Here is a 16,335-nt window from a genome sequence, read left to right as displayed (position 1 = left end):
AGCTAGTTCCTTCTCTACTGTACCAAGATTCTCCTTTTTATTTATTGCTATGTTTCTGTAGAGTGCTACTCTGCTAAAAATATTAAGTTCCTTAAAGGCAGGACTTGGTATAGTATTGCAACTCCTCCCCCCTGCCTCTGCCAAGTGCAGTGTTGCATACAGTAGGTGCTTAATAAATGCATGTTGAAAGACACAGATGGTTGATCATAGGATCTTCTATTTGCTCCTAGGCAAGAAAATTAAGCTTTCTGCCTGAGACTTCATTTTTCCCGTTAGTAAACTAGGGAAGATAATTCCTCCAAAACACCTTCATTTATTAAGACAAAAGCCTTTATTTAATATGGGAAACCATTAACCTTGGGAACTGATGCTGAACAAAAACACAATATTGAATTTGCTTCTATTTTGTTCTTTCTCTAAACATTAGTCAGAGATCTTAAGGATATCTAAGTGAATTAGGACTCTGGGTCTAGAACTGGGAGAGATTTGGGAGATTCCCCAGTAGAGGTGGCAGTGACTTGTTCAGACAGCCACCATCATTTGAATCCAGGTCCTTTGATTCCCAGCTCTCCTTTCTTTAGCAAGCATGGTTAGTGAGTATAAAAGGGAATATTTGTAGATCAAGGAAATTTAGAAACCAGATAATCAAATCACTGTTTCCAGAGGGGTAAATCGGGAGCTTGAAAAAGGAAGAGGAGACAGTGGCCAGTGTCTTGTGGGAGGTCATAGACTCTAAGTGGTCAAAGTGGCAGAGTCCAGGTTATCTCTTTCCAAATCCAGTTTCCAGGGCACCATTGATACCTTTTAGTGTTTACACAGATACAAGCCCACATATTATATCTTTTTGGTTTTGCTGCTCACTTTTTCCTTGAGTACCTGTTCAACCTGTAAAGATGATGATGATGATGGTGATGTCTGTGACCTTTGTCAAATCATTGCTTCCTAAGTATAGGCTCTAATGTCCTAGTTCTGCTAAGAGTTTTAGGGTGGCAGAATTGAGATACTTGAACCAAGCTACCCTCCTCATCCCTTGTAATAACCTGATCTGTGACTTTTCCTTTCTTCTCCTTTTCCTTCACTTCCTGTTCACAATGAAAAAAAAAATTAAATGCAAGAGCAGAGCTGAAAATTGATGTTATTTGCATTTTGGCAGACCTCGTTCACTAGCATAAAAACAACTGAACTTAGAAAATAATAAATAGGGCTTTTTAATTAAAGGAAGGAACTAATTAGAAGGTCTATTTTCTTTGCTTCTCTCCAGGACATCCTCTTCAGTCACTCTCCTTGATTCCTATTTTCTTCTTCAATTCTCCTTGCTCTTAGATAATAGACGCTCTAGCATCAGTCTCATGGAATCTCAGGATTTCAATCCGTCAAAATCTGCCCCTACTCTCACCATGGAACTGGTGCACCAAAGCTTCTCCTCTTTAGTTGATAATGATAATTACTTACTGTATTGTTTTCACGTCATTACAAAATCTCTGGTTGGTATTGTCTGCCCCATGTGCAAAAATCTCTACTTCATAAACTCATATTGACTAGGCAAGCAAATTAAAGGCTCATGTTCTGCATATATGTGGGAAATGCTGTTAAAACTGTTTACCTAACATCCTTTGCAGTTCACCTTAGCATCTAGGGTTCTGATAAACCTTAGGTTATGCCTTTGGAATTTGAGAGAGATCAAAAATTATGTGATAGAAAGATTCTAGAGCTAGAAAGTTGTACCCAAAGTACAAATTTGAATACCCACAAAGTTGATTAAAATTTTTAAAAATTTTATTTAACACATATATACATATATGTACATAATATATGTATATATATATGTGTGTAAATGCCTCCTTGCATTTTTCCTTTTCTCCTTCTCAGACTTGTCTATCAAGAAAAAAGAAAATTGGGAAAAAGAAAAAAAATCAACAAAACTAATCAATAGTCTCATTTTTTTTTTACTCTTGAAAATAAAGTTTTATTGATATAATTTTTTTTCATTTCCCTTGTAAAATACAAGAGACATAATTTCTTGGTAATTAATAATCAATTTATTAATTATGGCTAGCAAATAGTTAATAAAATATGGTCAGTGGTACTCTTGGAAACCAAAGAGGAACCTTGGGAACTACTAAATGTTGAAGTACCCTTAAAGTGGATGTTTCCAAGGCAGAATCAACTCTGATTGGTTAACAATTGATGTGAGAATGAATATTATAAAGAAGGGTGATCTTATTCTAAGGAAGGATTATGTCACTATTGGACAAAGAGACTTATCTCTACTCAGACCACTCCCTTCCTACCTCAGAAATCTAGACTGAAGGTTCTATTCTCCATTCAGTTTTACCTAAGTAGAAGAATGGTTTTTCATTTCTTCATCTTTAAAGCCTTTAATGTCCCAACTCTAAATCTATCATCTTTCCTTTGTCTCTTATGGAACTTTATGCCTTGGGAGTAATTCTTTTATATTGGGGTTGCTGGAAGCAGGATGCCCAATTGACCCTCCCTCAAAAAGGATCCTGTAAGGTCTGCCAAAACCAGTTTTATAAAAATTGAGATTCTTGGATTTAAAGCCAATTTGTTGCTTTGTATTTAAATCAGTAAATATTTGTTTAATATCTACTGTATGTAGAACACTTTACTAGGATCTAAGGGTAATAACAAATTTAAATAAGTTTCCCAAAGAATTTAGTAGGGAGAATCATACTTATTAAAAGTATCTTCCTCAGTCTAATATAATTTCTGGCATATGGTGGGTATTCAGTAAATACTTATTAAATTGAATATAAACCATATTAGTACATCATAGTAATAAAATGCAAGTGTCTATTTTTTAGTTTTTAAACAAATTCAATTTTACTTGATTTTCAGATTCACATTCGAATTAGATAATATTTGTAAAATGCTTAGCAGTTTGATAACTGTTGGCACTGTATAAAAGCTTATTCTTTTCCTTCATTTCCCCCTCATCTTTCCCTCTTTCTTTCATTGAGAAAGCAAGAAAAACAAAGCCTGTTACAAATATGTAAAAGAAAGTGGGTAACATGTTTCATTAAGAATCCTCTGAAATTAAGACTGGGCAGTGTATTGATCTGAATCTTTTGGTCTTCCAAGATTAATACAAGTATGCTAGAGAGAAGTAAAAAGTAGTTTTGCATAAAGTTGGTGTTTTATAAAGTTGTCAAGGAGGAAATAAAGGGGAATGGGACGGAATAGAAGGGTATTCATTACAACTAAGAAGATTGGAAAAGAGCTCACAGAAGATAAGCCATTTAGTTGGTTGTGTAGCATATGTCAAGTTCTCTAGACCTCAAGGATTGTTAGATTGGCTCAGGGTTAGTGAAACCAAGAGAGCTTCAAAGTTGGTAGGTACTCACCTTTGATTTCACTTCCCAGAGGCAGTGAAACTGGCTCATTCATCTCTTTCCATTTTCAGTATTATCAAGAAAAGTTGAAAGAAAATCATTTTGACTCAGAAATTTCTCCAGTGAGGGGGTTGGATTGGATGATTATTTCTCATATCCCTTTCAGCTTTGACATTCTGTGATTCAGAGTTTCGTTATTCTTCGACATAAGGGGCAAGTCCTCAGTGCCACTTGATCCTTTTCTTTTTGGGGGAGAAGCAAATGTTCCCACTCACTCCCCATTTCAGTCTGAAAGGGTTAGATGATGCAGTTGAAAGAATTCCTGCATTGAGAATGAGAGGTAATGGGGGTTCAAATTCAAGCCGTAACTTGTGTGATTTTCCATAAACGACTTCATATCCCTGATCTTCGTTTCCTCATTTGCAAAATGGGAGGATGACCTCTGAAAATTCTTTCTTATTCTAACTCTGTCCTCCTGAAGGTTACAAGGTGAAGTTTAAGACTCCAAAGAGGTCTTAAGCCAAGGAGGAAGAATTGTAGGATCCTGGGACCATGGAATAAAGATGAATAACTATCCCATTTTGTAGAGGAGAAGGCTGAGTCCAGAGAGACAATGCCAAAAGTCACCTCCACTCCATTGGTCAAAATCAAGTTTTCATGGAGTATGCACTTGCTTGGACTCTTAACTATGTTGTAGAGTATGAGAAGGTCACATCTCATGTCCCAGTTCTAAATCTATGATCTTCCATTCTTTCTTATGGAAATTTGTGCCTTGGAATAATTCCTTTATTTTGGGGTTGTTAGAAGCAAGATCCCCAATTTGACCCTCCCTCAAAGAGAGTCCTGTAAGGTTAGACTGTGCCACGTATGCTAAACCACACAAGTGGGTCTAATCCAGCTACAGCCATAGATGGAGCTGGATCTGCAATCAGGAAAATCTGATTTCAAATCCAGCCTCAGACACTGACTAGTTGTGTGACTGTGTGCAAGCCATTTAATCTCTATCTGCCTCAACTTCCACATCTGTAAAACAGATCATAATAGCACCTACCTCCCAGGGTTGTTGTGATGATCAAATCTGATAATATTTGTATTATTGTTGTTGTTATCATTCAGTCATGTTCAACTCCATGGAATCCCTTGGACTTTTTATCTACAAAGATACTGGAGTGGTCTGCCATTTCTTTTTCCATTGTGTCCCCATTTTACAGATGGGGAACTGAGACAGAGATTAAGTGGCTTGCCCAGGATCACACAGCTAATAAGAAGCTGAGGTTGGATTTGAACTTAGATTTTCCTCACTCCAGCACTCTACTGAACTATCTAGCTATCCTTAATATTTACATAGTATTCCACAAACCTTAAAGCACTATATAAATGCTATTATTTATATATTCATAGTATATATATTTGTATAATATAAAACATAATTTATTATGTATTTTCATTATATATTCACACAGTATATTTAATTACATATCTGTATAGTATATTTTATTAAATATTATATATGTATGATATACAATATATATTTGTATAAATATAATTTATTATATTTATATATGAATGACATATAACATTTTATTACCTGTTATATATTTGTATAATATACAATATAATACAAATATATAACATAATAAAATATGTATTAGTATATATACCCTAATAATACTATAATATAGAATAATATATACTATAATATACAATAATATTGTATATATTATTCTATATTATAGTATTATTAGTATCATTGTCATTATTAGTATTATCATTTGGGGTGTAGGGTGTTTTGTGGAAGGACTAGCATCTCTAGTGTGAGGGCTGCTCATCCATCTTTGGTGTCCACTTGTCATTGGACGCTCACCAGTGGCTCCCAGAAACTGAGATATGTTCAGCAGCCACATCCTGGTAAAACCATTTTGGCAGACAAGTTAAAACAGGTTGAGGGTAGCCCGTAGGTCTCACACCTGTTGGTAAAGTAGGAGTATGTCTATTCCAAGCACATGGCAGAATAGGCAGATGAGAACTCTGTCCCTGTGGCCTTGAAGGAGGCTGAAGGGGGTACTGTGAAGCACTTAGACCTGGAAGATGTCCATCCACTGATCCTATGCCATTGCCAGTCATGCTGACTTTTGTCCTGCCAGTGGACTTCAGTGACTCAGGAAGAGAAAGTGAATGACAACTTGGTGCAGCTCTGCCTCATTTAAATCCAATTCATGCATCACCCCAAATGTCATTGGTCCTCTTCAAAAACAAAGAATGAACAATGTTATTATCATTATTGTAAATTGAAGGCTAGGGAGGACAGCCTAGATTGGTGGACAGAAGCCCTAACTCCTATATCCCTAAAGCTCTCTTTCTCTGTTGTTGATTCTTTTTTTTTTTTTTTTAATTAAAGCTTTTATTTTCAAAACACATGCATGGATAATTTTTCAACATTAACCCTTGCAAAATCTTGTCTTCCAGTTTCCTTTCTCCATCCCTTCCCCTAGATAGCAAGTAATTCAATATTTATTAAACATGGTAGAAATAGGTTAAATGTAATATATGCATACATATTTATACAATTACCTTGCTACACAAGAAAAATCAAATCAAACAGGAAAAAATGAGAACAAATAAAATGTAAGCTAACAACAAAGAGTGAAAATGCTATTCTGTGAACCATAGTCATTTCCCACAGTCTTCTCTCTGGATGTTATTCCTGGATCTCTTACTCTCTGTGTGATGCTTGATAAGATATTTTTCCTCTCTGGACTAATTTCTTCATCTATACCATAAGGAGGCTGCAGAGAATAGAAACCCATATGTAACAAATATTTAAGGCAGTTATTTTTGTCATGGCAAAGGACTGGAAGCTAATGGCAGGCTCTTTAATTGGGAAGTGGCATGAACAAATGAATGGAATATTATTGTGAAATCAGAAATTACCAACCTGGGGAAGAAACTTTTATGAAATGATGCTGAGGGAATTGAGCAGCATCAGAAAAACAATTTCCACAACAATAGCACTGTAGAAATAATTTTGGAAGCCTTGAGAACAATACTTCATGTAAGAACTGATTGATTCCTGAGGCCCAATGATGAAATATGTTATTCTCCTGACAGGTGATAGATTCAAGTTACAGAAGACAGACATTTTTGGATATGGCCAATGTGAGATTTTTTGGTGTATTGTGTGTGTGTGTGTGTACACACATACATATACTGTTATGTATATATGTATATATAATGTATATTTATTACAAGGAGTTTTGTTTTCATTTTCATTTTTCCATTGGAGAAGGGGAGATGAGAGAAAAAAATAAATGCTTATTAATTTTTAAAAAGATAAATGAATAAATCAAAAGTTTTTTTGAGAGTTGAGCTGGATAATTGACTTCCAGGGGTCATTTCCAGGGGTCATGTCAACAACAGAGAAAGAGAGATTTAGGGATATAGGAGTTAGGGCTTCTGTCTATATGGTTTTGTGATCCTGTGTATAAAAGGTGTGGGAAATAGGAGAGGGCTGGTGGACTGGGGCAGTTGGGGAAAGCTTCATGTAGGATGTTAGAGTTGGCCCTCAGGAATAGTAGGAGGTAAATTGGTTGGAAAAAGGGTGGGTAGAGGAAAATGAGAAGTAGTTTTTAAAAATAGTCATGTTTATGTAGTGTGCTAAATTTTCCTGACATGTTTTTCCTCATTCTCTAAGCTGAATCTGTGAGGTGAGGAGTTTTATTATACCCATTTTGCAGATGCCCAAAGCAAAAATCAAAATAAATGAACAGACTTGCCCCAAATTACACTGTGGGAATGTTATGCCATTGGATGAAATTTGGGGGCAAGCCCAGATTTCTGGCTTGTCTCAGATCATAGTGGTAGGCAGGGAGTTTTTCCATTTCCTTCAACTGAGTTCAAATCCTACCTCAGACAGTAGCTGTGTGACTCTGGCCCAGGCTCTATCAGATTTTAAAATAAGAGTATTAGACTTTATAGCCTCAAAGCTTTTTAGCACTAAAACTTTCATCCCATCAAATGTGCCTCCTTCTCTTTGCAAAGATGAGCTACTCTCTATTTTACTTTTTTCTCTCCTTTTCTCCTTCCTTCTTTCCTTCCTTCCTTCCTTCCTTCTTTCCTTCCTTACTCCCTTCCTTCCTCCCTCCTTCCTTCCCTCCTTTCTCTCTTCCATCTTTCCTTCCTCCTTCCTTCCTTCCTTCCTTCCTTCCTTCCTTCCTTCCTTCCTTCCTTCCTTCCTTCCTTCCTTCCTTCCTTCCTTCCTTCCTTCCTTCTTTTCTTCTTTCCTTCCTTCCCTCCTTCCCTTCTTCTTTTATTTTTTAAGGCAATGCTCTAATTACTGCACTATCTAGCTGCCCCCAATGAGAGAGTCTCTGTGTGGAATATTACACATACACTTAATATTTAGTTTTGCTAAAGGTTCCTTTTTAAACAATTTTCTTAGTCACAAGGGCTAGCTGCCAGAGAAGGGAAACAAAAATCAATATATTTAGAAATGAAGATGATGAAAAAAAAAGGATTATAATTTTTAAAAATTTCCTCCTTTTCTTTAGGAAAAAAACTTAGGTGCTACCTCCATGAAGCCTTCCTAGATTCAGCTTCTCACTGAAAGTGATCTCTACCTTCTATTTCTCATCACATTTTGTCTGGGCCTCTTGTTTCACCTTATCATATTCTGCCTTGTATCACCTCACATTCTAACTTATCTGTGTATATATCTTCCCTCTTCTTGCCCCCATGAGTCCAGAAGCTCCTTGAGAGTAGGCCCTAGACATTTTCTCATCTTCCCATCTTAACACCTAGAACAGTGAGTGCCATGTCTGATGTTAGATTCTAGTTAAATGCTATTTAATTGAATGTGGAATGACTCTTGGTTTTCTTCCCCATGAGCCATCAGTGGGAGAAAGAATAATTAAGTGAAGGAATATTGGAAAGGAGGGACAGAATTACTTGAATTTTTCCTACTTTTTGATAAAAAATCCTCATCAATCTTGTAAATCTTGTAATCTTGGTGGGATTGTTCAGAGCAAGACTTGGCTCCCTAACCTTAGTTCTTGCAATCTGAATCCTCATGTGTTATTGACACCTTTCTGTCCCTGCCCGCATGAGAAGGTGAAACAAATGGGAATAACTCTCTTTAATGAGGTGGAGATTGTGCCCTCAGAACTGATTCTATTCAGGAAAGTAACTGCTCATGGAACTTGCTTCTTAATCTAGGACACTGTGTCTTTTACAGTCTTGTTGAACCAAACAGAATTTCAAAGGGATCCTAGCAGCCACTTCTAACCCCCTAAACAATCCCTTCAACAACATACTGATCAAGTCTCTGCTGGATGGTCTCCAGTGAAGGGGAACCTGCCTCTGTGTTCTACTTTTGGCAGGCTCTAATTGCTGTCAGGCCTCTCTTTGCATCAAGCCCATATCTTCTCCTATTTACCTTCCAGTAGCTGTTTCTTTGGGGCTAAGCAGAAAAATCTTTCCTTAGATTAAGAGTAATCTTATCCTGGAGTCTGGTAGATTTCAGGGTAGGGGTTGGGAAATTGGATGTGAAAAAATGACATTTTTCTTTTTGCTAATCTCTAACTGAAATTTGCCATTTCCTTTAATTATATATATATATATATATATATATATATTCTTTTAAAAAGGTTTAGTAGACTTCACCAGATTGCAAATGGGATGGATGATAATAAAAAGGTTAAAAAAGTCCTCACTTAGATGCAGAACATTTCCAGAAATTTTGAAGCCATAGAAAAACATGTTTGTGTTTTTCCTTCTTAGGGAAAAAATAAAAGGTCATTTTTTTGCAAAATTTTAAAATAAATATGGTATTAAAAAATCGTACTGTTTGGTTCCCTGTTAGCCCAGGGGCAGAAATTGGATTCTGTAAAGTGTAAATGACTCATAAAATGACATTGTGTGTTCAGTGGAGTTCACTTCAAAGCATAGTTTGTTTGGGTGGTGGTGACAAATATGCTAATTGAATTTACTTTGGAATATTTAATTTTTTTGGGGGGGGTTGGCAATGTAGCTGCTGGAGATGGAATCATTGAATACACTGAGCATCTCTTAGTTTCTGTGATTTCAGCAGAAGCAGGTAAAATGGGAGTGGAAAAAACCATCTATGTGGTAGTTCAATAGGGAAAGATGACTGTTTGTCAAGCATAATTTCCTCCATGGCAGGGGCAGCTAGCTACATGGTACAATTGATAGAGAGTCTGGAGTCCAAAAGATTCTTCTTTCTGAGTTCAAATGTAGCCTGAGATACTTACTATCTGGACAAATCACTTAACCTTATTTATTTCAATTTCCTCTTTTGTAAAATGAGCTGAGGAAAGAAATAGCAAACTTCTCTGGTATCTCTGCCAAGAAAACCCCAAATGGTTTCACAAAGAGTCAGACTTGACTTAAACAACTGAACAACAATCCAGCAAGCCCTTACCTTTTTATAAAAAAAACCACACACATAACAAGGAAACAAATGCCAATTAAGCAATTTGTCTCAAATGAACAAACATTTATTAAATACCTGCTTTGTCCGGAACACTTTGAGTTTCTTTGGGAATGGAAAGACAAAAAAAGAAACAGACCTTGTCCTCAAGGAGTTTACATTCCACAGGAGAAAGATACACCCCTTAAAAATATACAAAATACAGAGTTATTTAAGGAAGGAGGATGACTACCTACAATTTGCTGGGATAAATGAGCCATATTTTGAATGGAAGGTAGAAATTCTAAGAAGAGAAGATGAGGAAAATGAGCATGCTAAGAACAGTGGACATCCCCTACAAAGATCTGATGGTTGGAGATGATATATGTATAGAGAACAGCAAGTAGAAATACTTTGGCCAGAACAGAGAGCATGAAAGGAAGTAATTGAAAATAACAAGGAAGTACTTCCCACCAAAGTCTTTGGCATTGGTTTAGTCTCAGAAATGGATAGGATTTTTTTAATGATACTAAAAAGATACATTCCCAACTGCTTTGCTGCTGAATTCTGAGGATCATGGGACTTTTCCATATGAGCTGTGGCAGAATTCATCCATATGTGTTGTCTTCCTTGTCAGAATGTGAATTCCTTGAGAGGAGGGACTGTCTCTACTTTTTTATGTGTATTTCCAGTATTTAGCACATTCATACACAACAATTGAGGCTTCGAGAGGTAAAGTGACCTACCCAGGTTGGCAAGCAGTGGCTTGCTTGGGATTCGGTCTTGGATTAATAATAAAGTCAATCAGTAAGCATTTATTAAGTGCCTACTATATGCCAGTCATCATGATAACTGCTGATTTCTCTTGATTCCAAATCTGGTGATCTTTCAGTTACAAAGTATTTGACCATTGATTGCTAGAGTTAGAAAGAGCCAGAGGGGCTAGTTACCCCAACCTTTTTCCCGTTTTACAAATGAGAAGATTGAGCTTGTCTGAGCCATAATGATTTGCAACTTTATTTGTATCAACTTTTCAAACTTTAGAAAGCTGAAAATTGGCCAGGAAGGCAAGCCAGTTTTTCTCCCACTTCATATGTTAATAACAACTGACATTTATGGAGTATTTTTTAAAATACATTATGTCATTTGAGCTTCACAACAACATTTTGAAGTAGATAGTACAGGTACCAGCAGTCCCATTCTACAGGGAAGGGTATTGATACAGAAGTTAAAGGATTCAGCCATGTTCACATGGTGAGGAGGCGTCAAAGCCCTTTTGAGTCTAGGAAATCAGAAGGACCTCTCCCTTATGCCATCTTGCAGAAAGATTTTGAAAGAGCAATTTCTTTCTATAACCATAGAGAATGGAGGTTTCTAAGGACAAACTAAGTTCAAAGTCCTAGGCATTACAGGCCATCGCATTGTAGGATGGTTGTCTCTGGCAGAATCCCCAGCTACTTGCTTGGGTAATGTCAGTTACTGGCGGAATGCTCTCATGCCTAGCCTGACGAACTGATCCCACCTGGTGGTCTTGTCACCTGGTCCTGCCAACCTTCTATGCCAATTTTGCCCCTTGCTTCCTTCTTGTTCCAAATGGTTCTCCTGGAGCAGGAATTGGCTCATGACACAATTCATCCCATTTCTTAAAATAAAGTCTCTGTGCTTTCTCTTTGTAAGTGGAAATCCACTGAGAGTCTCTAAAGCAATTAATTTTATCTGGACCTTTTCCCATATAAGAGCATTGAAAAGACTAGGGGAGATTCAGATACTTTTGGAGGTTTACCCACAGAGCATTTTTAGAAGTTTTTGGTGGGAAAATGGGGTCCATAGATTTGTAGCTGGATGAAAACTCACAAATCCTCTAGTCTGCCATAAAGGTGCCAGAAAACCAAAACCAAGAAACATACTTTTTCACGGTAAAGAGATGGAGGGAAACTATGACAGAATCTTAGATACATTATCAGACATGGTTTCAGCATCAGACTTTTGCTTAATTTTTTTTTTTTTAAGGGCAGGGGTGGGAAATAACTATGATATAAAGGTAGAAGACATCAGTGAGACATTTTTGTCATACTAGAAGGGACCTCAAAGACCATCTGGGCCAACCTTTTCCTTTTACAGATGATGACACGAAGGGCCCATAGCTGTTAAATGACTTATCCAAGAACACCCATTTGGTGTCAGTGATGGAGCAGAAACTACATTATTTGACTCTAGAGACCAATTTTTATTGTTCCATTTTTGTTCTATTGGCAATTTATAGATGAGGAAATTCGACTACCAAGGTAATAACAAAGCTTTTTTAAAGCATCTACTTTTTCTAACACGCACCAAAAATGCTAGTAATATGAAGGGAAACCAAGAATAAATAGGCTCTGCCCTCAGGGAGCTTACATCCTTATGAAAGAGATAACATATAAATGAGATAACTACAAAGTAGACACCAAGTAACCTTAGAAGTTAGTTCCAGCTAGATGGTGCCATAGTGCCTAGAATGCTGAGTTAAATTTGGCTCAGACACTTATCAGCTGTGTGATTATGGGCAAATCATTTATCCCTGTTTGCCTCAGTTCCTCATTATCAAAATGGCAAACCACTTCAATATCCTTGCCAAGAAAACCCCAAATGGGGGGTTGGTTTGGGCGTGACTGAAATCACTGAACAATGTTAACCTCAGAAGGCTTTCTTGGGAGGACCAAGAAGGGCCTCTAGGAGGGAAATAGCATTTGAGATGAGTCTTGAAGGAAATCATGGAATGTCAAGAGGAAGAGATGAAAAGAGAAAGCATCCCAGACATGGGGGAAAGCCAGAGAAAATGTCCTGACTCGGGAGTGTCTTTTTCCAAAGAAAAGGACGGGGCCTTGTAACTGGAACTTGGAGTGCATGGGGGAATATTAGGTTTGAGAAGATTGTAAAGGTGATAAGGGGAAGAGGTTATGAAGGCCTTGAATGCCTGAGGATGAAGACCTTGAAATAGCAACATATATGAACTTATATTTGATCCTATTGTACTTGGGAGCCATTGCAGTTTATGGAGTAGGAGTGTGACTTGGTCAGGTATAAGCTTTAGGAGAATCATTTTGGTAGCTGCTTAAAGGATGGACTAGAAAGGAGATGCAGAGTGGAAGTAAGGAAGCGATTGCAGTAGTCCAGATGAAGATTGATGGGCCCCTGAACCAAGATGGCGGCCTTGATTGTAGAGTTTGGAGTGGAGAGAAGGTGTATATGAGAGATGTGGAGATAGGAATGTCGGGTCTTGTGATGCTAATCCAGCCCCCTTACCATGACCACAAAATAGAAAGTTGTCATTTTTTTTTTTACTTAATCATTTTGTTATTCTTAAAATTAAAAAAAATTCATATTCTAAAAGCTTATTTTCCAAGGGGGAAAAATAGACACAGTAAATGAGGGTAAATATTCTCTAATTTTCCCCCACAAAACTACTGATTTTTCTTCACCCACCAGTAACCCTGTTGTGCCTTCACCCCTTCGTCTCAGCTGCTGTTTTCTGGAGAAAGGAGGTGGGGAAGGGGGTAATATGGTGGTTCAGAGTCTGCTTCCACAGACAAGCAGCTGCTTCTGGGTAGAGGCCAACTTAGCTCCAGCTGCCCTTGCCACTCAGCTGCTGTTGGGCAGCCAGAGGGAGGGGAAGTTCATCCTTCGGTCTTTGGTCACCCACCCTCTTTTTGGGGGCTGGGACTCTCTGGAGCTGGGGGTGGCAGACAGAAGGGGCATCCCCTACACACCCCCAGGTTGCCCGAGAGCCGTGTCCAGCCACACACTCACAAATCCTCTCTCTCTCCTTCCCTCCCTCTCTGTTTGTCTTTCTCTCTCTCTGTCTCTTTCTCTGTTTCTCTCTCTCTCTCTGTCTCTCATTCTTTTCTTTCTCTTTTTCTCTTTCTTTGCTTTTTCCTTTCTCTCTCTCATTCTTCTTTTCTTTCTCTCTCTCTCTTCCTTCTCTCTTACCCACCCCAGAAGATCTCCGGGGAGCTCACACTGGATGCTTTGCTGGAGATGAACGAGACGAAGGTGAAGGAGACCATGAGGCATTGTGGTGCCAGCGCCGATGAGGTCAGCCGTGTCCACTACGCCCTCTCCTGCCTCCGGAAAGTGACCGGCTTAGGTAGGGCTTCCTTTGCCTTTCCAACGTGGGCCTTTCCCCACCGAAGCTCTCCCCAGCCATCTACCCACTCTCTTCTGTCACTCAGGGCTCCTGGAGGGGGGTGTGCTCAGGGGCTCTCAGAGGGTCAGAACCTGCTCCCTGCTGCCCCACAAATTGGGTGAAGCTGGTGGAGACCACGACCCATTGGTCTGGATTAGAAAATGGATGGGAGTGGGGAGGGGCGGTAAGAGTACAGCAGGGTAGGTCAACGGGGTAAACAGACAAAGGGACAATTTATAGAGCCTTCTATCTGGGAAGTTCGGGTTGGTCCTGTTTTAAGCTAAATATTTATCATAAAATTATATAATTATCATTTTGAAAATGATCATATTTATCATTATAACCTCAGGTCTGGAAGGGGCCTTAGAGGCCATCTAGTCCTACTCCTTCATTTTACAGATGAGGAAACTGAGGCTCAGGGAGGGGAAGTGACTTGCCCAACTTCACAGCAGGTAGTAAGTGGCAGAGCCACTTGAATCCAGGTCCTCTGACGCCACATCATGTCTGTTCATCTGTCTTCCTGTCTGTCTGTCTGTCTTTCTGTCTAATCTTTACTAATTAACCAGAACTAATGTTTTATAGACTCTAAGAATGATTTTTTCCTTCTCTGGAGATAATCTGTGATGACTTTACCTAAACCAAGCAGCTTCCCTTGGGGTCCAGTGGCTGTGTGCTCTGGGAACTTACATCCCCATTTTGCAGATCAGGAGGCTAAGACTCGGCAAGGTGAATCACCTTTGCACTCCAGTGCAAAGAGGTTTGGATTTAGTCAGAGAGCTCGAATTCGAATTCTGAGTGTCTCCCACAACTTGTGTGACCCTGGACAAGGCCAATCCCTGTCTCTGAGATTCCTCCTCTCACAGTGAGGGGTTCAGATGAAGTCATCTCTGAGGTCCTTCTGCTCTAGATTTAGGACGTGTTCCAGTCTGGGGGAGCCCAGGTCTCCTCTTCCTGGTTTTCAACCTCATCTTGTCTCAGTTTCTACCAGACTGAGGCCGAGAGCAGTCTTCTGCCTGGTGGCTGGGGACTGGGAGCAGCCCACTTAGAACTGAAGTCTTTCCGGCTTAGGATTCCATCTCTGACCAGGGATGCATCATGGGTCCCAACCATCCTGACCCGAAAGGCTCCGTAAGGTCAGGGTGGCACGCCCGGCTTTTCCGGATACAAACATTCACGGGATGGGAATGGGGGATTTCTAGACCCGGCAAGGAAGGACCTTGGGCCAACCCTCTCAATTTACAGAAAATGACACTGAGCCAGGGAGCGAAAGTGTCTTGTCTAAGGTCATATGGTTAATAAATAGTCTGGCTGGCGTGGAAACCCAGGCTTTCTGTCTCCAGCTCCAGGCAGCTCTCTCCTGACTCATGCAATTTCCCCCAGCTTGCATATCTTGTTTATTCTTATTTAATATATATATATAGCATATATCTTGTACATCTGATTTAATAAAACACACGAGTGGGGTGGCTGTGACTAGGAACACTGTAAGGCAAGTGAAACCTGCCTTGGAGAGTCGACCTCTGAAATGGTGCATTTTGGCAGCTTAGGTTTTCTCAGAGCGAGGGTCCCCAGACCCCTTACTAACCTCTTACAGATCTGTCTCGGGGGTTGCTTCCCCACCTTCCTCCACCCTCCCCCGAGCTCTGCTCAGTAACTTGATTAGAGTAATGGAGTGGGCAGAGGCCTGGTTTCTAGTCCTAGGTGCACGGGCCTTGGACTTCCCGGGGGGTTCCTAGCGAACTCCTGCCCCTCCCTGGGTCTCAGCCTGCTCCTCGGTCAGGTGAGAGGGTTGGACTAGTTGGTATGGAGGTGCCTTCCAACTCTGACCTTCTCCGGGTCTGTGATCTGACCCCCTGGGCCCACAGGTGGGGAACCAAAGGAAGACCCAGCATGGAGCCCCCTGGACGCCCGGCGCGAGAGCGGCTCGGGACCTCCCCCGGACACCCTTTCCCCAGCTGGCTTGACCTGGACTCCTGGGGCCTCCCAGCTCGGCAAAGGCACCGGCAGCCAGCAGCCCCGCTCCGTCTCAGTGTCTGCCCTCCCCACGTCGGACGCCGCGCCCCAGGGCCAGGGCCTCGGCGGCTACGGCGAGGGCTTCTCGGACAGTTACATCTCCCTGCATCACAGCGGAAGGCTCACCCCTCGCACCCCGCACAGCTTCATCACGCCCCCCACCACGCCGCAGCTGCGACGCCAGAACAAGCTCAAGCCCCCCCGGACGCCGCCCCCGCCCAGCCGAAAAGTCTTCCAGCTCCTTCCCAACTTCCCCACCCTGACCAGGAGCAAATCCCACGAGTCTCAGCTTGGAAACAGAATCGACGAGGTGCCCTCCATCAAGTAAGTGTCTCTGGGGTACCGGGGGCCGGTCATTGTGCTGGCTCTGGCCCATCCTAGCT

At 40.3% G+C, this 16,335-nt stretch overlaps 1 protein-coding gene across 5 annotated transcripts in view; it reads left to right on the top strand.

Annotated features, from left to right (window-relative positions):
* Window positions 1–16,335, top strand: part of KSR1 (kinase suppressor of ras 1) — a 206,750-nt gene that overhangs the window by 137,937 nt on the left and 52,478 nt on the right. For 3 of the 5 annotated variants that reach the window (XM_051992361.1, XM_051992362.1, XM_051992360.1), the window contains exon 3: window positions 13,753–13,900. In XM_051992361.1, coding sequence (XP_051848321.1) covers window positions 13,753–13,900 — 148 coding nt within the window. Of the gene's footprint in view, window positions 1–13,752; window positions 13,901–15,804; window positions 16,277–16,335 lie in introns of all 5 variants that reach the window. The other 2 variants (XM_051992363.1, XM_051992364.1) reach the window with 1 other exon arrangement.

The sequence above is a fragment of the Antechinus flavipes genome, chromosome 4, assembly GCF_016432865.1.
Source record: "Antechinus flavipes isolate AdamAnt ecotype Samford, QLD, Australia chromosome 4, AdamAnt_v2, whole genome shotgun sequence".
Classification (NCBI taxonomy): domain Eukaryota; kingdom Metazoa; phylum Chordata; class Mammalia; order Dasyuromorphia; family Dasyuridae; genus Antechinus; species Antechinus flavipes.
The sequence above is the reverse complement of the archived record's forward strand: the minus strand, read 5'-3'. Positions and strand labels throughout refer to the sequence as shown.